General features: G+C 38.3%; 1 protein-coding gene across 1 annotated transcript in view; it reads left to right on the forward strand.

The window, feature by feature from the left end:
* The window catches only part of LOC114031859 (ethanolaminephosphotransferase 1-like), a 151,694-nt gene that overhangs the window by 42,556 nt on the left and 84,606 nt on the right, over nucleotides 1-24,532 (forward strand). The window contains exon 2 of the mRNA XM_027847034.1: nucleotides 23,608-23,676. Coding sequence (XP_027702835.1) covers nucleotides 23,608-23,676 — 69 coding nt within the window. The remainder of the gene's footprint in view (nucleotides 1-23,607; nucleotides 23,677-24,532) is intronic.

Consider the following 24,532-nt stretch of genomic DNA (forward strand, 5'->3'; position numbering starts at 1 on the left):
TCAGAGAGGTCAGGTAGAAAAGACTGAGAAAAGACTCTTAGACTTAGCATTTAATGGATCCTTGGACAGGGAACTGAGTAAAATTTATATAGGGAACTGAGTCGGATTTGTAAAAATAACAGCCATTGTCCAATTGATAAATGGTCAAAGGACATGAACAGGCAGTTTTCAGAAGAAGAAATCAAAGCTATCTATAGTCACTTTAAACAATGCTGCAAATTACTATTGATTAGAGAAATACAAATTAAAACAACTCTTGCGTACCACCTATCAGAAATGACAAATGCTGGAGGGGTTAAGGGAAAATAGGTACACTAATAAACTGTTGGTGGAGTCCAATCATTCGGAGGATTTTTCTTTTGTTTGTTTGTTTTTTGGTGAGGTAATTGGGGTTAAGTGACTTGCCCAGGGTCACATAGCTAATAAGTTTCAAGTGTTAGAGGTCAGATTTGAACTCAGGTACTCCTGACTCCAAGACCAGAGCTCTATACACTGCGCCACCTGGCTGCCCTTAGTCCAGTCATTCTGAAGAAAAGAACTGTACATACTCTTTCACCCAGACACCACTACTAAGTCTATACCCCAAAGAGATCCAAGAAAAAGTAAAATGACCTATATGTACTAAAATATTTAGGGCAGCTCTTTTTGTAGGGGTAAAGAATTGGAAACTTGGAGGGATGCTCATCAATTGGGTAATGACTGAACAAGTTGTGACATATGATTGTGATGGAGTACTATTGTGCCATAAGAAATGGCCAGGAGGGCGAGGGGGTGGGTGTTCAGAAAAAAACATGGCAAGACCTGTATAAACAGATGCAAAATGAAATGAGGAGAACCAAGAGATCATTGTGCATTGTAGAGCAATGTTGCAATGATTACAAACTTTGAAAGTCTTGGCTACTCTGACCAATATGGTGATTCAAGAAAATTCCAAAGGACTCATGATGAAAAAATGCTAACCTCCAGAAAGAGAACTCGAACTACAAATTGAATATAATTTTCTAGATTTATTTTCTTTGCTTTTTTTTTGCAATGTGGCTAATATGGAAATATATTTTGCATGATTTCACATGTATAATTGATACAATTTGCTCACCTTCACAGTGAGTGGTGGAGGAGTACGAGGGAGGGAGAGATTTTGGAACTCAAATTTTAAAAAGAAAAGAATGTTAAAAATAAATAAATAATAAATTTATTTATTTATTTATTTATTTATTTATTTATTTATTTAGAGAGAGAGAGAGAGAGAGAGAGAGAGAGAGAGAGAGAGAGAGAGAGAGAGATCCTTGGTAATCTTGGAGAAATCAGATTCAGTTTGTAGTCCTAAATGCCAGGAATTTAGAAGTAGAGAAATGTAGGCAAAAAATGCATATGAACCTTTCCAATTTCATATCCCTCTTCTGGTTACACTCCTGTGTGTCAAAATCCTTTCTCAAATATGGTGCCAGAACTGAACACAATTAATTATCAGGCCACAAAATATCAGTCCAATAAAGCACAAATGCATTAGCACAATAGCTAGGCTCATTTGAAATGCCAATGAGTTTTATGGTCCATTGGAGCAGGGCATTTATGAAAGATCATGAAGCAGAGCAAACTTCTGCCTTCCATTATAAATAGCTACTGCCCTATTTCTTTTTTCCCCAGTGTCCTTCTCCAAGCTTCCAAGTCATTTCATCTTCATCAATTGTCTTCATTCACCCACATTGACCCAGCTGACCACTCTCAGGGAACAATTGGACATTTGTCTTATAATTGGAAGATATGCATCTCTTGTGCTTTTCCAAGGAGAAGCAGTGTAACTTATTTCTGGAGACTTTCTAATTGCCTTGGGCACATGGGAATTTTCTAAACTAGTCCTATGAATCAATAGTAATTGTATGATAATCCTTCATATATTTTAAGATAGTCATCATGTTCCTTCTAAATGTTCTTATCCCTTTATTGCCAGGAAGGTCAGGGTGCACTTGGATTTAACAGGGCTAAGTTATCCAAATTGAGACAAGTTCAAGTAAACTCAGAATTACCTCAAGTCCCCAAAGAAGGTACTCATTCTTACATGGAGTAGGAAATTAGAGCAGATGATACAATGGACCCTTCCAATTCAGAGATTTTAGGTTTCTGTGAGAGGCAGCTAGGTGGACAGTGGATAGAGTACTGGAGTCAGGAAGACTTGAGTTCAAATTCAGCCTCAGACACTTACTAGCCATTTGTTTCTGGGCAAGTTAGTTGACCTCTGTCTTTTTCAGGTTTCTCATCTGTAAAATGGGAATAATAATAACATTTACCTCCCAGGGTAGTTGTTAGGATAAAATGAGATAATAGTTGTAAAGTGCTTCATATTAAAACACTATATAAATAAATGATAGTAATGATGATGATGATAATGATGATTCTATGGAGTCAAGCTGCATGCAATTTAAGAGTAAATAAAATGAACTATTAAGCTAGAATGTCTTCTACTTTTCACTTTTACAAATGGAAAACAATTCTAGATGTTAAATCCATCTATTTATTTGTTGTGTCTCCATATGTGTTTGGCATAGGTGAAAGAGCACTATATTTGGACTAAGATTTATATTCTAATCCTGTTTTTCAATGTTTAAGAGATGTTTGACTCATAGGACACAACTTTGCTAGACTTCAATTTGTTCATCTGTAAAAGGGAGATATAAATACTTGTACTATTTTTCTCATAGGACTGTTATGGGGTGAGCACTTTGTAAGTCTTTCAAATATTACATGTTATAATTATACTTCTTATGGAGAATGCTGTAGTGTTGGTAGTGAAGCTGGCATAGATTTTGCAATCAAAACAAATCTAGGCAACAAACTTGTGTGCTTCCCAAAAGAAGTGAATTATAAGCTCATGACAATGTGATTGCCACTTACAGGAAAGTGCCACACCACCATCATCACTGCATATGCTTCTACTATGACAAATTCTGATGAAGTCAAAGAAAAATTTTGTAAAGACATCATCAATGTGCTAAAAGAACACAAGCTTGTAATTTTGGGTGACTTTAATGCCAGAGTAGGCACAGACTATCAGACATAGCAGGGAGTCCTTGGGAAGAATGGAGTTGGAAACAGCAACAGCAATGGTCATTTCCTATTAAAGATTTGTGTTCTCATGATCTTTTCATCACTAACACTGTCTTCAATTTACCTAAACGCAATAAAACATTATGGATGCACCCTCACAGCAAACATTGGCATTTAATAAACTATCTCATTGTAAGGAGAAGAAACAGTATGTGAGAGTGATAAAGGCAATGTGTGGTTCAGGGTGCTAGACTGATCATAGACTTATCTCTCCAACCTAAAGACTCACATTCAATAAAAGCAGCAGTCCCAAGGCAAAACAACTACCAGAAGATTCAACGTCAACATATTGGAGTATTTCTCCATGCGGGAACAATTTGTTGCTGATTTGGAGGGGAAAGCTGAGTCAACACATGGCTGGCAACAGTGAAACAGGAAAGGAGTGGGCAGCTTTCAGAGATTTGGTATACAGCACTGTATATTTACTCATCTGGGCCAGAAAACTCACAAACATCAGGACTGGTTTGATGAAAATGATGGGGAAATTCAGAAGCTACTAAATGAAAAATGAGAACTCCATAGGGTTTACCAGCAGTATAGTTCATCTATCTCTAAAAAGGCAGCATTCAACTCTATCTAAAGTAGAGTGCAAGCGAAGGTTAGAGAGACGCAATAAGAAGGTTCAGTAAGTTTCTTAGTTAAGTAAGAAGGCAGATGAAATTCAGTTTTATGCTGATAGTAACAACCTAAAGCACTTCTATGATGCCCTGAAGGCTATTTATGAGCCAAAGACCTATGGCATATCTCAACTACTCATTGTTGGTGGAGTCACAGTGATTGGTTATAAGGATATGATCCTGGAGAGCAGGGCTAAACACTTCCATAGTGTTCTCAACAGGCTGTCATCAACTAATGCTGAAACCATTGATCATATGCCTCAGGTTGAAGAGAAGCTTTGAATGCCATTAGACTCCTCTTGTGTGGCAAAGTGCCTGGTGCTGATGCCATTTCAGCACAGATTTACAAGCAGGAGGTCCACTGCTCATACAAAAGCTGACTGAAATCTTTTGGCTTATATGGCAAGAAGAAATTGACTCTCAGGAGTTCAAGGATGCCTCTATTGTCCATCTCTAAAAAAGAAAAGGAAATAGGTTGTCCTGTGACAGTCTCAGGGGTTCTCTTTCTTAGTCCTTGCTGGCAAAATTCTTGCCAGAGTCCTCCTTAATAGGCTGATCCTTTACCAAGAAGATGGTTATCTACCTGAGAGCCAGTGTGGCTTCAGAAAGGGCCAAGGAATGAGCAATATTCCCAATAACTCCAGGAGGAATGCCAGGTGCAAAGATCTGTACACAATGTTCATTGATCTGACCAAGGCCTATGATACTATCAATTGTGAGGACTTGTGGAAGGTCATGGCAACATTTGGTTGACTGGAGAAATTCATCAGTATTGTATTCCAGTTCCATGACAGCATGCATGGACAAGTTCTAGATAATGGATGATGCTCTCACAGTTTGCCAGTCACCAATGGATTGGAGCCAGACTGTGTGCTTGCTCCTACGCTTTTTAGCATGATGTTTTCAGTGATGTTGTCAGATGTCTTTAATAAGGACAAAAATGGCCTTGAGGTCAGCTACTGTAGTGATGGTAAATTATTTAATTCAAAAAGGCTACAAGTCAAGACTAAAGGGGAAGGAGAGTTGGTGTGTGACTTTTTGTTCACAGATGATTATGTGTTTAGTGCAGCCTCTGAGGCTGAGATGCAACACAATATGGATCGATTCTCTGCTGCTTGTGCTAAGTATACTCTCCAGGGATGTATGCATAGATGATGAGGTTGACACATGCATTGCCAGAGCTAGCTCAGTGTTTGGGAGGCTCCAAAGAAAAGCGTGGGAGAGAAGAGGTTTTAGGCCGCCTAACAAACTGAAGATCTATGGAGCCATTATCCTGACCTCATTGTTGTATGCCTGTGAAACTTGGAGAGTATACCAGTGCCATGCCAGGAATTGAATTGCTTCCATTTGAATTGTCTTAGGAAGATTCTGAAGATTACCTGATGAGATAAGGTACCAGGCACTGAGGTGCTTTTTTAAACTGAACTGCTGAGTATTCAAACTCTATTTCAGATGGCTTGGCCACATTGTTCAAATGCTAAATGCATATCTGCCTAAAAGACTATTTTATGGAGAACTCGCACAAGATAGACCCTCACACAGAGGTCAGAGGAAGCGATAAAAGGACACTCAAGGTCTCTCTGAAGAAACTTGGTATCCATTGTGAGACATGGGAAACACTGGCATAGGACTGTCTAGCATGGTGTGCCTACATCAAAGAAAGCACTGCGCTCTTTGAGCAAAGCACAATTGCAGTAGCTCAAAAGAAACATGAGATGTGCAAAGTTAGAGACATCTTCCTAAATGGTTATATGGGCTATTTTTGCCTGACCTGTGGTAGAGACTGCCACACTTTTATTGGTATGATCAGTCATAGTTGGACATATTGTACATTTGCCTTGACATAGTGATGTCATTTTGATCATCTTTGAGTATGAAGAATAATAACGATAGTGTTGGAGGAGGAAGAAAGGTGACAGGGAGGATGTTATGGCTACAAACAAAGCAGAGAATGGGTATGAGTATTTCACTCCTTCATATTTTGTCTAGGACTAGAACAGTACTTGTGACAAATAAAATTACTCAGCAATGGTTTTGATCCTAGAAACAATTACTCAGTATCATAAAGTACCAAAGTGGCACTGTGTCCATGCTATTGCTAGACTATTCCTGTAACATAGCATTACTTTCCAGTAGGTCCATTGTTGCTAGTGAGGGATTGCTAGGGTCCAAAATATTTTGTTGGTATGGTTAGAACATCAATTCCTTAATTGACGCTCTAGTTCAAACAGTTATAAATCCACCTAATTGTACTATCATTCTGACCATACCTCTCTATCTTTTATCAAATATCTTGCTGAAATCTACATCGTATTTGCCTTTAGTATTTTCTGATCTGCCAGACTAGGAACCCTGTCAGAAAAGGAAATGGGGCCAATGTAATGAGACTTCATTGATTCTTGGGACCATAAATTGCTAGAGTACTGCTTACCTCCGACAGAAGCACGCATAAGCAAATTAGGGAAGGGCTTAGGAAATGTTTCCTGCACACAGAGGTCAATGCTAATCTTATTCTAAAGTCATCATTGTCTAGCCCTTTGATGTACTCTGTGCCTAAGACATAAAAAACCTTAGTGTACAGCTAAATGCATAAGACTTTTCCCAACACAGACTCACAGGAAAAGCTGCCCAGGTAACCAGACTCCCCAGAGCTACACTGCTCTGCAACAAAGACATCTCATTTGGCCCTCTTGCTCTGTCTTCTGGTAACATAAACAATTCCTTAGTCACAGAAGTATTCTGTCACTACCGCAGAGATTCAAGATCTTTGCAGTTTTATATGTGGCTTATAGAAAGCCATGGAATGGGAAAAAGGTTAGTGATAGGTACTCTTGCTACATTGATTGGCAATAGTTGCTGCCTTCCTGTCCCAAAGATCAACTTTCCTCCAGTGAGGATGAAAACACTACCTTTTGAGGCAGCCTATTCTAGTTTTTGGACAGCTCTAGTTTTAATGAAGTTATTCCTTATGTAGTGTCAAAATCTTCCTTTCTGCCACTTCTAATAATTGTTCTGAGTTCTGACCTATGGGGCCAAGCAGAATAAGTGGAATAATCCCTCTTTTATGTGGTAGTCCCTTAAATAATTGAAAAAAGCTATCATATAGCTTTGTTACCTCCAGTTCTTCATAAGGCATGGCCTCCAGTTGTCCCCTCTCGTATCCTTCTTAAAATGCATCATTTAGAAATGAATGCCTCCATTTAAAGATGGCTCCAAGGTCAGCCATCTCTTCATTTCTCACTTGCCTGCATTCCTTTAGACTTCATCATGTCTCCAGGAACCTCATCAGCCGGAAACATCATCCTGTGAGATTGCTTCAGCTTTGGTACTCACATCTCATCAGTACATTACAGCAAATTTCAGTACAGCAGGATGATACCACCTTAAGACATTAGTGGTCCTGAAACATTAGAAGCATGATATGCCCTTCCACGTGTTTATGTCCTAATCTGTTCCCTTCGTGTGTGAGCTTTATATGTGCCCACTCTTCCCACTGATGGGATGTATGTTAGTGGGAGGGTGTGCCTTAAATTTATGGGGGGGGTGTTATCCTAGTGCAATTTTTCTTTTGCTATTTCATTATGCCTTTATTTTGAAGTAATTGTTTATACTGGCTGTCCAGAGAAAAAAATAAACACATTAGTAGAGTCTTCTGTGTGTATGTGAACCTATAGAATTCCTTGAACATGGAATAGCTATTATGACAGTCCCAGGTATTTCTGTGTGTGTGTTTGTGTGTATGTATTGCTTATAAATGGTATTATAAATGCTTTGGGGATTGGTAGGTGAGTCTCCTTGTTTCTTTTTATACAAGAAGCCTAAACAAGAACTAAGGATACAGCTGTCTTAGACGGGCAATTAGCAGATTCCTTTCAAGCCCTAATGTAAACAGAAGTTGCCTTCAACCTTCCTCTGAGCCTAAGGAAAAATCCAATTATCATAGACCAGATTTCCTGACTCTCGCCGCCTTTTACCCTTTCCCCTCATAACCTTGTAGAAGACCTTAGATATCATCTTCATTCTTGGTACCTCTCTAGTCACACAGCACCCTCTCCCATTCTCTAAGATTCTTCCAAGATCATTAATTGTATTTCATTAATTACACCTACAATTTCTCTTAGTACTTCATCTGGGATATAATTCATCTGGGACAGGAGATGAGCTAATTTCAAGTAGCTCAGTACTCTCTTTTTATCTCCTTACCTATCTTGGGCTTCAATTACTTTTTAAATATACTTGCTCTTTTCTTCATTAGTGAGATCATTCATTATTGCATAAGCAGAACTTCATTTCCGAATCACCTTCCATTTTAGAGCTTCAGTGTGTGGAACCATGCCCATCTTTTCTTTCAACTTTTGGAAATGTACTTTCTAATATATAAGGTACATAGTTGTGTCCCACTTGGCTATCACAGACTTCAAAATGAGATAGTCATTTTCTCCCAAGGTTACAATTACTTTAAGGTACCAAAAGCTTATTATTTGCCAAGTACAGTAACCCCAATTTCTGCCCTGGGAATGTTTGACAGAGGTTACCTCTGCCAAAGTTGGTGATTTGCATCTGTCTGAAAGATGAAGCTGATTCAGAGTATGTTGCATGGTTGAGTTGTACACAAGTCTGCCTAGAGAAATTGTATAATTGTTCAATTCCTACTGAGTCAGGTCTACATGGGATAGCATCATTATTTTGTTTCAAGGAGACTCCCACAATATTGTGCATATTCAATTATGAATGCAAAATACATTCCAAAAGCAAATTGAAATGGTATTTTGGGTTGCTCCTGTTTGGGATTTTTCATCTTTTATGTAATTGGGAGGGTCCCCCCTTTCATCACTATTGCCCGACCCGTCCTGGTGTAGAGTGAATAGTATGGTACTGTGGAAAGGGCATTGTTTTTGGAATTATAAGATCTTTGTGATAGTCCTAGCTTCAGACCTTACTAACTGTGGGTTCCTGGACAAGTGACTTTTCTTCCCTGAGTCTTAGTTTCCTCGTTTGTAAAATGGGGCAAACGATACTTGTATCACCCACTTCATGAGGTTGTTGTGAAGGAAGGTGGTTGGTGAACCTTGTAGGGTCTTATGTGACTTCAGTGGGAGCTATTTTATTATTGAGTTGCCTATTGTAACGTAAGTAGTGAAACATGACAAATACAACAATACAGTTAAAGTCCAAACACTGCACCTACAACATAACCCAAATTATGTTCTAGGTCTGTTCTTAGATTGTACAGATTTTTCTTATTAATGTCTTAAAAATTAAACCAAAATCAAGACAGCAAACTCTTCTCACATTTGTCAATTCCACTGGAGCACAACTTTTTTATTTTAAATATGCCACTCTGTCTCAGAATACAGTATTCCCATTTGATATCATTTGAGATGGATTAACCAGATTAACTGATTGACCCCATCTGAAATCCAGTTTCTTTGCTTGAAGAAGATCCAGTTTGTTCTTTGATAGTCACTTTGCTCTCTGTGCAGATTTTTCCTGGGTGGATCTACCCAAAGAGCATGGAGTCAGAGACAAAATGGAAACAAATGAATTATTCTCTTTGCCAATTATTTGAGTAAGAGATTATAGTTATACTTATATATAGCTTATAATTCCTTTAATTTTCTCACCCGTGTAGTTAAATTTATCCTGTGTGCATACGAGAGTATCAGGATCATCAAGGAAAACATTAGGTGACCACTTCTAGTTCATTCCCTAAGAAATACCTTTTAAACAAAAATCATTGTATGTTCCTCACTTTCCATACCGTACTAATTCATTGTAAGCCATATAGTTGGTGGATAAAGTACCATTCTACATGAATATTAAAGAGAGAACAAGAAGTAACTCGGCTCAGGGTAGATAGGGATAGGGATCTGTGATTTCATTGCTGTTGGTACTTCCCAATGAGGAAATTGCTCTCCCCTATGAGGAACTTGCTTTACTAATACAGAGGGGCACTTCTTTGCAATTAATAATTTTAGAGAGTTGCTCAGAGTACCAAGAGGGTAAATAACTTGCCCTAGGTTACATAACCAGCATGTATCTTTTGCAGGAAACCGTTGCCAACCCCTTTTAATTCTAATGCCTTCCTTCTGTTAATTATTTCCTAGTTATCCTGAATTTAGCTTGCTTTGTATATATTTGTTTGCATGTTGTCTCTGCCATTAGATTATATGCGCCTTGAGGGCAGGGACTGTCTTTTGCCTCCTTTTGTATCCTTAGTGCTTAGCACAGTGCCTGATACATGATGCTTAATAAATGTTTATTGATTGATGTATCAGAGAAAGGACTTGAATCCAGGTCTTCTAGAGTCCACACCAGTCCTCTATTCACTATGCCATGTTGCTGCCTCTGTGTAGGTTTAAAATATAGATGTGATCCTGTTTCTGAGGCCAGCTCTTTACCTATTACTGTACTACTTTTGGCTCAGGGTGGGTCTTTATGAAAGGTGATAATGGCCTTTTCCAATGAGTAAGTCAGCAATTATTTATTAAGCACTATCTGACCAAGGGAGAATTGAGGCTGGAGATAAAAGGGCAAATCATGTTTACATTGTACTTTATATCTATGATCTTTGATTCTCTTAATAATCTTGTGAAGAAATTCTATATTTTGTATCTTCATTTTATAAATAAGGAAACTGAAGTTCAGAGGTGAAGTAGTTCCATAGCTACTAAGTGTTAGAGGTTTTCCAAACTCCAAGTCTAGGTCTTGTTCCTAGATACCACACAGCTCCTTAGATGGAGAAATTGTGTCATCTCCTAGCAACTAGTTTATATAGTTCTTTGTAATCAAACTTCATTATTTTGTTTAAAGTGATTGAAATAAGTTCTTAAAATATGTAATGCAGAAGATGGTAGAGTAAAAGCAATGCTTGAGCTCTCCCCCTAACGCCTCCAAATACCTGTAAAAAATGGCTATAAACAAATTCTAAAGCAGCAGAACCCACAAAAAGACAGAGTGAAACAAATTTCCAGCCCAAGACAACCTGGACGGTGGATCAGAAAGGTGTATCACACTGGGTGGGGAGACAAACACAGTATGGCATGGGCGCACAGGCAAAACAGGCCTCAAAGGACTGAATCACATGGCAGCTATGGTGGTTTCCAGACTTCTCAACCCACGAACACCAAAGACAACTTAGAAGGTGAGTAGGAAAAGTCTGTGACTGTGGTGAGAGAGAAACTCAGCCCCAGCCCCAGTCCCCAAGTGTGGCTCTGGGGTGGTGGCTGCTTCCTGAGCTCAGCCCACAGACTGAGGGGAAATTGAGTGGCTGATCAGAGGGGGATTGCAGGGATCTCTTTGTTGGTACAGAATTCTCTTGTTTTGCCCATGCTTGGATCTGGGTCACAGTTCTGGGTGGCGGTACCGGGGCGAGGAGGAGTGCTGGTGTGGTGGAGCTTGTAGTGGTGGTGGAGAGGAAATCCTCCTCACAGTTCCAAGGCAGAAAAGAGTGTTTGTGGTCATTCATAGACAAGAGCACAGGCCAGGAAAGGAGTAAACACCTCACCCCTTATCATCCCACCTTGGAAGAACTGAAAATTTACAGATTCCCTAGAAGTATTTCTGAAAAAACGGCTGCACAAAACCCCCAAAGCTTGGGACAGTACATTCTCCACACTGGAAGCAGACCCCTACCTTAACAAAGAGTTTACAACTCAAGTAATTGTCTGGGATCATGAGCAAACCTCACAAAAAAAAAGTCAGACCATAGAATCTTTCTTTGGTGACAAAGAAGATCAAAACATATAATGAGAAGAAGAAGACAAAGTCAAAGCTCCTACATCCAAAGCCTCCAAAAAAAAATGTATTGGTTCCAGGCCATGGAAGAGCTCAAAAAAGATTTTGAGAAGCAAGTAAGAGAAGTAGAGAAAAAACTGGGAAGAGAAATGAGAGTGATACAAGAATATTATGAAAAATAAGTTAACAGCTTGCTAAAGGAGACCCAAAAAGATACTGAAGAAAATTACACCTTAAAAAATGGACTAACCCAAAAGCTGTCCAAAAAGTTAATGAGAAGAATGCCTTAAAAAGCAAAATTGGCCAAATGGAAAAGGAAGTCCAAAAGCTTACTGAAGAAAATACTTTCTTAAAAATTAGAATGGAGCAACTGGAAACTAATGACAATTTGAGAAATCAAGGCACTGTAAAAACAAAACCAAAAGAATGAAAAAATAGAAAACAATGTGAAATATCTCATTGGAAAAACAACTGACCTGGAAAATAGATCTAGGAGAGAGAATTTAAAAGTTATTGGACTATCAGAAGTCCATGATCAAAAAAAGAGCCTAGACATCATCTTTCAAGAAATTATCAGGGAAAACTGCCCTGATATTTTAGAACCAGAAGGCAAAATAGAAATTGAAAGAATCCATCAATCTCCTCCTAAAAGAGATCCCCAAAGGAAAACTCCTAGGACTATTATAGCCAAATTCCAGAGTTCCCAGATCAAGGAGAAAATATTGCAAGCAGCCAGAAAGAAACAATTCAAGTATTGTGGAAACACAATCAGGATAACACAAGATTTAGTAGCTTCTTCATTAAGGGACTGGAGGGCTTGGAATATAATATTGTGGAAGTCAAAAAACATAGGATTACAACCAAGAATCACCTACCCAGCAAAACTGAGTATAATCCTTCAGGGGGAAAAATGGATATTCAGTGAAATAGAAGACTTTCAAGCATTCTTGATGAAAAGACCAGAGCTGAATAGAAAATTCGACTTTCAAATACAAGACTCAAGAGAAGCATGAAGAGGTAAACAGGAAAGAGAAATCATAAGGGACTTATTAAGGTTGAACTGTTTACATTCCTGCATGGATAGATGATTTTAACTAATGAGAGCTTTGTCAGTATTAGGGTAGTTGGAGGGGAAAAAAATTATATGTATAGATAGATAGATAGATAGATAGAGGGCACAGGGTGAGTTGAAGATGAAGGGGTGATATCTGCAGAATAAAATTAAGGGGTGAGAGAGGATTATACTGGGAGAAGGAGAAAGGGAGAGGTAGAATGGGGTAAATTATCTCACCTAAAACAGACAAGAAAAGGCTTTTTTACAGCAGGGGAAGGTGAGAGGGAATGAGTAAATCTTATTGTCATCGGATTTGGCTTAAGGAGGGAATAACATACACACTCAATTGGGTATGGAAATCTATCTTACCCTATAGGAAAATAGGGGGGAAAGGGATAAGAGAGTGGGAGGATGATAGAAGGGAGGGCAGATTGGGAGAGGGGGTAATCGGAAGCAAACACTTCTGAGGAGGGAGAGGATCAAATGAAAGAATAGAATAAACAGGGGGCAGGATAGGATGAAGAGAAATATAGTTTCTCACACCATGATTACTATGGAAGTGTTTTGCTTGACTACACATGTATAACCCATATCGAGTTGCTTACCTTCTCAATGAGGGCATGTGGGAAGAGAAGAAGGAAGAAAATTTGGAAGCCAAAGTTTTAAAAACGAATGTTAAAAATTGTTTTCACATGCAACTGGGAAATAAGATATACAGGCAATGGGGTATAGAAATCTATCCTGCCCTATGGGAAAATAGAAGGGGAAGGGGATAAAAGAAGGGGGGGAGATAGAAGGGAGGGCAGATTAGGGGAAGGGGTATTTAGAATGTACACTGTCTTGGGGTGAGGGGGAGGAATGAGATGGGGAGAAATTTGGAACTCAAAATCTTGTGGAAGTGAATGTTGAAAACTAAAAATAAATTAATAAAAAACATGGGTTAGAAAATTATGTAATGCAACTATATTTAAACAAAGGTACAAAAAAGTAATCCCAAATTTAGGATCCATTTAAATCCTTGCCCTACATGGAGTGTGAACTGGGAGTCAGAAGACCTGGGTCTGAGTTCAAGACTTCCACTGATGAGTGTGACTTTGGGCATATTACTTCATTTATCTAGGCCTCAGTTTCCTCATTTGTAAAATGGGGGTTAAGAATCTTTGTACTCACAGAGCTGTTATGAGGATCAGATGAGATAATATATGTACATAAAGCATTTTGCAAATCTTGAAGGAAGATATAAATAGGCTCTTCCCATCCTTCCCCCCCTCATATTTTCCCTCTGGAATTATCACACATTTACACTGTATATGCTTTGTATGTTCACAGTTGTTTGAATGTTGTGTCCTCCGTTAGAATGTGAATTTCCTGAAGGCATGGACTGTTATTTGCCTTTATTTCTATCTCCAGCACTAGCACAGTGCCTGGTACACAGGAACTGATGAATAATTACTTGTTGAACTACTGGTATTAATAGTTGGCTATAGGATGATGAATTTTCAACCACAACACTAGAATACCTCTTCCTCAGGTATAGAAGGGCAGTAGTCTCTGCCAAGAAGGCAGTAACTTCATATATATAATCACAGATCCTGGAATTATTGAAGTATTTTTATAGCATGTAATCAAGTTTTGACTGTATGCTAAACCCTGGTTCATTAGTATCCTCTAGATAAAGGTAGCCAGACATCAAGTTTTGAAAAGTTTGGAGTTATACAGGCAAACATTAAAGAAAAAAGTAAAATTGTAGTGTTTTTTGATTGATATTTTGTATATAACCACATGATTATGATTCATATTAGCATCCTTTAATAGTCTGAGATCTAACATAGGCTTTTTAGATAAAGGAGAACTTTTTTTCAACTAGAGCAAAATAACAAACTTTTATCTGTTCTTCCTTATTTCCTCCTAATGTATTATATTTAAGTAGTATTAATAGATTCTTCCCAGTTTTCTTATTCCTATAACTTTTTTAAATTAACTTTTTGGTTATAATTCACCAGGGTGATGTGCTGCAATTTCCATCTAATCTAGTTCCCTGTCTATAAAATAAGAGGTAGACTAGATGATCTTAAAGTTCCCTTTAGCCAAAACGGTTTGTCATTCTGTAATATGTAATTTTTTTAGACAAAGTCATGAAGAAAAAAAAAACCTCAGCAAGATGAAAAGCACAGGTCTTAGAGTTCAAGTACTCGGTCTGCCACTTAATAGCCATATGACTTAAACAAGTCAGAAAATCAGAGAATTTTAGTTGGAAGAGAACTCAGGAGCCTTCAAGTTCAACACATCTGTGAAAGGAATCCTTCTTATTACATACCAACATGACTACTGCTGATTACGACTAATCTTTGGTCCAGAGAAAAAAAGGAGGAATTATAACCTCTTCACAGTCGGTGTGGGATTATGGTTGCAGAGCATTAGATATACTGTCAGAGATGGCCCCTTTGTTGGTTGGGTATTGTTCAATTTTTCTTTGTTAAAGGGAGGAGTGAAGAGTAAATGATGGGAGGAGTGTATATTAGACTCGTTCTGAGGAAATGAAAATAGTTTTGTTTTGTTTTGTTTTGTTTTCAAAAAAAGCATAGGTGAAAGTAATTACTTGTAAAAAAAAAGAAAAACCCTAAGTGCTTGTAAAATTATGTTAAAAAATCTTCTAATTACCTCTAATTACCTCTGCTATACTGATTTTATTTTTCATATGATATAATTTAGTAATCACGTTTAATTGGTTTTTTTTTTTTTGAGGCAATTGGGGTTAAGTGACTTGCCCAGAGTCACATAGCTAGTGAGTATTGTGTGTCTGAGTCAGGATTTGAACTCAGGTCCTCCTGATTCCAAGGTTGGTGCTCTATCCACTGTGCCACCTAGCTGCCCCAATCACATTTAATTGTAACCAGTACTGTAGCCATTTTGGAAAGCAATTTAGAACTATGCCCCCAAAATGACTAAACTGTGCATCTCCTTCAACCCAGCAATATCATGACTAGGCCAATGAGATCAAAGAAAGAGGGAAAGGTCCTATAAAATATTTTAAAAGGTCCTATAAATATTAATAGCAGTTCTTTTTGAAGTGGCAAAGAATTGAAAATTAAGAGGATGTCCATCAAGTGGAGAATGACTGAACAAATTATGATATATGAATGTAAGGTAAGAAATGATGAAAGGGATAGTTTTAGAGAAAACTGGGAAGACTTGTATTAACTGATGCAGAATGAAGTGAGCAGAACTAGAACAATCCAGAGGTTCCCAAAGTGGGCCATACTGCCCCCTGGGGGGAGCTGGAATGATTTGGGGGTGGATGCAATTGGTGGGGGGGAGTATTGAATAAAAATAAGGGGGCAGTGGAAGCATAAGGAAAGAAGATAGGAAAATTATGAAAAACTGTTTGTACATGTTTCATCTGTTGTGTAACAGAGTTAAAGTCACAGTGATTACATTATTTTCCAAATGAATGCACAAAATGTAACTTATAACCCATCAGTGGTCAAGTCTGCCAGCAGGTCTTATAAGCAAGTGTTGGCAAGCAAGTTTGTTGTGCATTGTCAGGAAGTCCAACATGCATTGGCAGGAATATGTGCATGTAATGACTTGTTTATGATACGATACTATATGGTTATATGATGTAATATTGCATCATTAAAATTTCAATCCAGGAAAAGACCCCACAAATTTACAATAAATTATTAAATTTAAGATGCGTCATTTAATAATACATGTATATTTTATAGTTTTTGGAAATGATGCAAATTTAAAAAAAAAACATTAAAAGGTTAAAGAAAGTAGATTTCCACAGTGGTGCTGAGTAATTTTTTCTTTGAAAAGGAGGTGGTAGGTCAAATAAGTTTGGGAACCTCTGATATATACAATGACAAAAACATTGTAAAAACAAACAATTTTGAAAGAGTCAAGAATTCTGATTAATGCAATGATCAACCGAAATTCCAGAGGACCGATAATGAAGAATTTTACCCACCTCCTGAGACAGAAGTGATGGACGAAATGTGTGAATGATACGGCTAAGAAAGAAGAAGATTTTTGAATGGTTTTCCTTGTGGTGGAGAAATGAATAGCATTAGCAATTTGTCTCGAATGGGAGGGGAGTTGATGGTGATTTAATTTAAGTCAGGGTCCCCAGGTATCCTGGAAGGATATCGAACTACTGAAACCCTTCTCCAGGGAAATAGTTGAACCAATCATTTTGTTTTTGGGTATTCTACAGACTCGGCAAGTGCTACAGAAGTAACCAAGACTATTCCTTTGTTCCATTTTTGTGACTTTTTCCTCAGACAGTTCTGGTACAGAGGGGAAAAAAAATATGTTGCATTAGGTGGCTCAGCAGGTAGAGAGCTGGGCCTGGACTCAGGAAGACCTGAATTCAAATCTGGTCTCAGACACTTACTAGCTATGTGACCCTGGCCAAGTCATTTAACTTTTGTCTGCCTCAGTTTTTGCAACTGTAAGATGAGAATAATATAATAGCATCTACTTCTTGGGGTTGTTAATAGAGATCAAAGGAGATAATATTTGTAAAGCATTTAGCACAGTGCCCAACACATAGTAGACAATGCTTGTTTTTACAAAAAAGCTTGTTTATATGAGATATGTATGTGTGCATATATGTGTTCTTTTCATTACACACTTGTTGTCCAAAGATAAATGTCCATGTGGCCACATACATAGTATGCTTCTTTTATGTGTATGCACCAGGTATATACTTTGGAAAAATGAGACAAGTAGTGTGGTAAGAGTTACAGTTGAGACATCTCTTGCTGGACTAAAATTAGAAATGGAAAGTGCTTTTTAAAAATTCAGTGAATTGTAGAATATTCTTTCCTTTAGGTGAAAAATAGCTCCTTGTGTACTGGGACCAACTCTTCTTCATTCTCTGTGTAATACCTCACAGAAGCCAGCACAGGGCCATGAACTGCATGGTTGCTCAGAAATCAGAGATCTTTAAAACTCGGAAGGGACCTTGAAGGTCATCCACTCTGCTGTGACCCATATGCTATATGAAATGCTTATAAACATATTCTTGAATATGATACATGGAAAAAATACTTATCTTTTTCTTTCATTATAATTTGAATATTTTAAATAGTCTAACAAGTGACTTTTGACTTTATTTTTCAGCATACGGAATAATGTGATTATGATATAGATATTATATCAGAAGTAAGAGATTCTCTCATGTAAGGCTAATAAACAGCAACTTCTTTTTAGCACAAATAGGTGGTTGAGGAAAAATTAGGCCTGGAGACTTGGTCAAGGGTTTTACAATCTTTTCTTTTTTTTCTCCACTTAATAGTATTTTATTTTTTCTAATTACATGTAAAAATAGTTTTTAGCATTCATTTTTTTTAGGGGGGGCTAGGCAATGGGGTTAAGTGACTTGCCCAGGGTCATACAGCTAGTTAAGTGTCAAGTGTCAAGTGTCTGAGGTCGGATTTGAACTCAAGTCCTCCTGACTCCAGGGCCAATGCTTTATCTACTGCACCACCTAGCTTCTCCCAGCATTCATTTTTATGAGATTTTGAATTCCAGATTTTTTTCTCCCTCTCTCCCCTTCCTCCTCCCCAAGATGGCAAGCAATTTGATATAGGCTATACATGTACAATCATATTAAACATATTACCCCATTAGTCATGTTGTGAAAGAAGAATCAGAACAAGGGAAAAACCACAAGAAAGAAAAAAAAAAAAGAGAGAAAATAGTATGCTTCAATCTGCATTCAGACTCCATAGTTACAATCTTTTCTTAGCAGAGGAAAATAGGAAAAAACAGAATAGTCTGGCTGAGTGAGATAAGTGCTACCTAGAGACTTTAGGGTTCTAAACATGAATTTTGGGTCTCCTGTTGTATAACTTCTGAATGACTTGTTTATGTCTCAGTTAACCCAACCTCATAATAGGGCTCAGGATGTGTCTCTGAATAATTATGAGGCATTTATAAATATGGCTATAGACATTTTGCCTAGTTTATAGGGTTCTTAATCTAATCCAGGGTCTGTGAACTTGTTTAATTTTTTTTTGATAAATGTATTTCAATATAATTAGTTTCATTGGTAATCCTATGCATTTTTATACTTATGAAAACATTATTCTGAGAAAGGGTCTGTAGGCTTGACTATACTTCCAAAGGAATTCTTGACACACAGAAATGGTCGAGAACCTTTGATCTCACAAAAACACAAAACAGCTCTATGTATATCTTTATAGTGCTTATGACTAATATCTTAGTACAGTGCCTGTCACCTAGTAAGCACAAAATAAAGACTGGTTTGACTGGCTAACTAACTTGGGTAGGTTGAGAAGCCTGTTTTCGAGAGGTAGCATGGTACAAAAAGGGAGGATTATTTGATTCCTCTGGGAAAGAAAAATTAATACAATAAAAATGAGACATTTTTAAAAGAAGAGTATTCAAATTCCTGTCATTCCTCAGAAAGTGACACATTTATTTAAAATGGAAATCAGTTACTAAGAAACTAGCAAGGAAGACTAGAGGTTTACAATAGATTTTCAAGCCATCATTTAAAATCCTAGCTGATCCAGGTTTGGTGGCATTGACCTGTAATCCTTGATACATGGGGAGGCTTGAATTGACTTTCATTAGACCTAAAGCCACAGGAGTGGAGGGCCAGCAGCCTGCCTAAGGAGGGGCAGAACAGTCTGGATTGGAAAAATATAGTTTTATCTAATGACCATCAACTGCCTGGCACTGACCTTTATTTTTCTTCCTGTCATTACATTCTCCTGTCACCTAATTGCTTTAACTGGAGGAGTTGTGGAGACATAGGATTTTTATGTTCTTGGATATCAAGCCAGAATCTAGCTGTTTAAGGGGCAGAGCCCATACGAGGAAAAGGACAGATAACTGGTGGAGATGTGGCCTTTCCTGGAGGAGGAGTCTGAGGCATACTTCTTCAGGGATAGCTCAGCTTCCAGGTGGAACCCAAACTGGCTCTTCCCCAGCTGGGAATATTGGAATTTTCTACTTCACAGATGGGTAGCTGAAAAGGTAAACAGTGGAGTTTATATTTTATCCTAGAGACAATAGGAAGCCACTGGAGTTGGTTGAGAAAGGGAATGATAGGATCATATTTGTACTTAAGGCAGATCCCTTTGGCAGCAGGATATAAAATGGATTAAAGTGGTGAGAGAATGGAAGCTGGGAAACCAAATTAGACTTTTGCAATAACCTAGCAAAGAGGCGATGAAGGCCTGAACTAAGGTGGTACCTGTGTAAGTAGAGAGAGGGGGCTGAATGTGAGAGATGTTATGGAAATAGGAAGAGTATGATTTGACAACTGATTGAATATGTGAGGAGAAGAAAAGTGAAGAGTTAAGAATAATGCCAAGGGTAGAACCTAAGAGATTGGAAGGACGGTAGTGCCTTTGACAAATATAGGGGAATTTAGGAGAGAGGAAGGTTTTTTTGGAGAAAGATAACAAGTTCAGTTTTGGATGTGTGCATTTGAAAAGTCTTTGGACATCCAGTTTGAAATATGCAATAGGCAGTTGGTGATGCTGCCTGAAGCACAAAGGAGAGATTTGAGCTGGTTGTATAGATCTGTCAGTTGTCTATGTTGAGGTGATAGTTAAACCTATGGGACCTGATGAGGTTATCGAGAGAGAGAGGGTTGGGGGAGAATGAAAAAAGGCTTAGGACTATATGTTGGGGAGCACCCACAGGGGAAAATGATAGGGATGATGATCCAGCAAAGGAGATGGAAAAGGACAGGTAAAAGGAGACCCTGGAGAGTAGAGTCACACAAACCCAGAGAGGAGAGTGTAGAGGGAGAGGGTGGTCAACAATGTCAAATGTAGTAGACAGGCTGAGAAGGATGAAGATTGGGGAAAAATTATCAGGAATGGCAATCAAGAGAGCACTGGTGACCTTGGAGAGAGCCATTTCAGTTGAGTGGTCAGAAGACAGATTGCAAAGGGTTGAGGAGTCAGTGAGGGGAAAGTGGAGGGAACAAGTATAGACAGCCTTTTCAAGGAGTTTCAAGAAGGGAAGGAGAGATAAAGGACGATAGCATGAAGGGATGGCAGGGTTTACTGAAGGTTTATTCTTTTTAAAGGATGCGGTATGTTTGAAGGCAGTAGGGAAAGAACCAACAGGTAGAGATGGTTGAAGATTCATGAGAGAGAGGATTATTAAAGCTGTAATCTGGTAAGGGTTGAGATTAAGTGCACATGTAGACGAGTTGGCTTTAGCAAGAAGGTCGATCTCTTTGTTAGAAACTGGAGGAAAGGAGTAGAGAGTAGATTATGTCAAGGGTTTTTGAGAGGAAGAGAATGGGAGAAGAGGGAACTCATGTGACATGGCTTCAACTTTATAAAGTAAGAGTCAAGGTGCTCAGGTGAGATAGGGGTGAGGGAGAGATGTGGGAGACTGGAGGAGGAAAGAAAAGGCTTGGGATAGCTTCTTTGAAGAGTGAGATAGTGAATCAGTTCGGAAGGAATAAAAGAAAGGAGGAAGGAAGGAAGGAAGGAAGCATTTGTTAAGTGTCTACTATGTAACATGCTTTGTATTAAGTGCTTTTACAAATATTATCTCATTTGATCCTCTTGACAACCTTTACAGATGGGGAAATTGAGGCACAGGTGTTAAGTGCCTTGCCCAGGATTACACAGCTAATAAGTATCTGGGACTTGATTTGATTTCTCATCACCTAACTATAAAAAGACTGCCTTGTTGTAGTGAGGGTCCCGTTCAAGTTGGATAATGTGAATTTATAATGTACCCAATCAGTACAGTTGTGAAACATCTTCTGGCCCTAGTCAGCAGCCATTGAGAAGGGTGGGAGTAATCCCAAGCTGAGGTGAGCTTTCATAGGACAAGGGAGCAAAGAGTTCCAGAACAGAGGACAGTGTAGAATTGAAATGGCTAACTATAGGGTTGAGATTGGAAGAGGAGGAAAGTTAAGTCAGAGCAGTGGTCTGGGAAAAAATAGTCCTCAAGGGTAGAGGGATTTGAGGCCCTATTGAGAGTGAAGAATATGTAGGAGGGGTGAGGAACAAGGTAAATTGGAATGATGGGAGGTTATGGTCAAATCAAAGAGTCACTAATTTTGTAATTAAGGAAGAGGAACAATAATTACAAAATATTTTCTCCAACCATGCCCCAACCTCAATTTCCTCATCTGTAAAATGAGCTGGAGAAGGAAATGGTAAACCACTCCAGTATTTTTTGCCAAGAAAACCCCAAATGGGGTCACGAAGAGTCAGACATGACTGAACAACAACAAACCAGCTCTTGAGAGAGAATGATTTTTATCTTTTCTCTTGGCCATCTTCCAGAAGACATCTGAAGGGAGGGGACATGGCGGTAAGGGAACCAACCTGGGACACACTCTCCTACCGATTCACATAGCATCAGTGGAAATAGCAGATGCACCTATATATAACCTGGTAAAACCATCTTGGCAGATGGGCTAAATCAGATTGAGGGTAATGGGCAAGTTGGGTGAGTTAGGGAGATGCCTACTCCAAACATGTGAAGACTTCCCCCAGCAGAATAGGTAGATGAAAACAATTTGTTTCAATGGCCATGAAGGCAGATGAAGCAAGCGCTGTGGAGTGCTTAGAGACTGATCAGACATCGAAGATGCCAGGGTCATCCACTGCATCCTTGGCTGTCTCCAGGCATCCTGACTTTTGTCTTAAGTTCCATGACTCTGGAAGAGAGAATGAGACTGATGACTTTGCACAGCTCTGTCTCACTTAAATCTAATTCACATGCAAGGTAAGACATCACCCTTGTGATGTCATTGGTCCTCTTCAAGATGGAAGGATGAACAACAATACACGTTAGTATAGAGGCACACACCTTTAGGGAACACAGATGGCTCAGGGCATTCATACCTTTAGTACCTGAGAGATGATTTTCTCTTCTCATGGTGTTCTCATGCTGCTCCCCCTGGGCTCAGAGTTCTCCGATGGCTGGAACTATCCCTTAAGTCATTAAGCTCTGGTCTTATGCCTTGACTGATCAGGATTGTTCTCTGCCAAGTGTAATGTCTCCTTCAAGGTGAACAGCTCTACAAGAGAAATTCCTCCCTCCTCCCTTCCCTTACCACCATGTCCCCTCCCTTCATATGTCTTCTGGAAGATGGCCAAGAGAAAAGACAAAAATCATTCCCTCTCAAGAGCTGGTTTGTTGTTGTTCAGTCATGTCTGACTCTTTGTGACCCCATTTGGGCTTTTCTTGGCAAAAAATACTGGAGTGGTTTGCCATTTCCTTCTCCAGCTCATTTTACAGATGAGGAAATTGAGGCAAACAGGATTAAGTGACTTGCCCAGGTTCACATAGCTAGTAAGTATCTGAGGCTGACTTTGAACTCAGACCTTCCTGACTCCAGGCCTGGTGCTCTATCCACTGTACCACTTAGCCGTCCGTTCAAAAGCTGGGTTCTTTTCCTATTTCTTACTCTCTTCTCTGCTGCCAAAGGGCACACTCCTCAGAGCTGTCTCCTGCCTCAGTGCTAGAGTAAGTCTTGCCTTTTAAAGGACCACCAGGGACTTGACCAGTCAATGGTTGGCTGCTCTCTAATTATATCAAGTTTGGTTGAAGAACATCATCATACCTATTAAAGGGGTAAGGAAGTACAGATACTTCTTTTAATTTTATTTAAAACCTTAACACCTATATGAGTCACTCTCCCCTTACATTCCTTGATTTCATTTACCAGGCTGGGAGAAAATTAATTGATCACTTTCCTCCCACCTACCCCATGTATATGCTAAATTCTTTTAGCATCTTTTTAAACAATCACAAAATAATTAAGCAAAATATTTTTCATCTATAAGACTGAGTCTTTTTTTTAGAGTAAGAGGATTTAAGTAGCTTCTTCCTTAATCTTTCCAGTTATTAGTTCTCTCCCCCATGGAATCACTTTGTATTTACCTCTCTTTCTATACAGGTTGTATATACCCTCTTCCTTGAGGGCAGAGATTGTTTTGATTTTTATCTTTGTTATCACCTATACTAAGCACTTAGTAGGCACTTAAATTGTGGTGAATTGAATTAAAATATTCATCATTTCACTTTTATGTGGCACTAATTTTTCTATTTCTTCTTTTTTTTTCACAGTATAGTGCTGTAGATACAAATCCTTTATCAGTGTATGTTATGCAGCACCTCTGGAACAGAATAGTTAAGGTAAGCATGATAACACATTTTAAGTTTTATTTTCTTAGTTGTTTTGATATGTTGATGAAACCAAAGAAAGAGGTATCAATTTGGAAACAAATAACTGGTAGAATAAACCTAATTCTCCTTCATCCTCAAAACAGAAGAAAAAATACTTTTGAAGTTTAATTTATTGTAATTACAAGTATCAGTAGACTTAGGACAGCTAGTACCTTGGAAGCATATTTTATTACCATTGCTCTACTTTCCCTCCAGTTCCTCAACTTGTTGACCTCTATAAGACTCAGTTCTTGTACTCCGGAGACATTGAGCTGTATTTACTAATTGTTCCCTGTATATCTATATAGTCTTCCTTTATCCTTTTCATTCTTTCATAAACATTAGAGGAATTATTTTTTATTTTGTGAAGGAAAATGGCAAGTTTCTTTGGTTTATGAAAGATAAGAGGGAGGACATCATTTCCTACATTGTGGTTCTTTTTAAAAAAGTTATTAATAATCAGAACTGCTTCTAAAGTTTATTTCTGAGGTGGTCACTCATTCATTCATTCATCAAATATTTATTAGGTACTTACTATGTGTAACACAAACTGTACCATGTACTAGGAGGATAATGGGAATCAGAAAAGAAGAGTTAGAGACATATGAGATCAAACTCCTGCCCTCAGTAAGATTATAATCTCATTGAGAATATTTGTATGTAATTATTAATATGAAAATATGTTTAATAGGAATGTATATGTATAGCCTATATCAGATTGCATGCCATCTTGGGGAGGAAAATTTAAAACTCAAAAGCTTATGGAAGTATTATTGATAAATCAAAATAAATTAATTTAAAAAAGAATATTTATATGTAAGATGTT

Source organism: Vombatus ursinus, unplaced genomic scaffold (assembly GCF_900497805.2).
Source record: "Vombatus ursinus unplaced genomic scaffold, bare-nosed wombat genome assembly UNPS02015255.1, whole genome shotgun sequence".
Taxonomy (NCBI): domain Eukaryota; kingdom Metazoa; phylum Chordata; class Mammalia; order Diprotodontia; family Vombatidae; genus Vombatus; species Vombatus ursinus.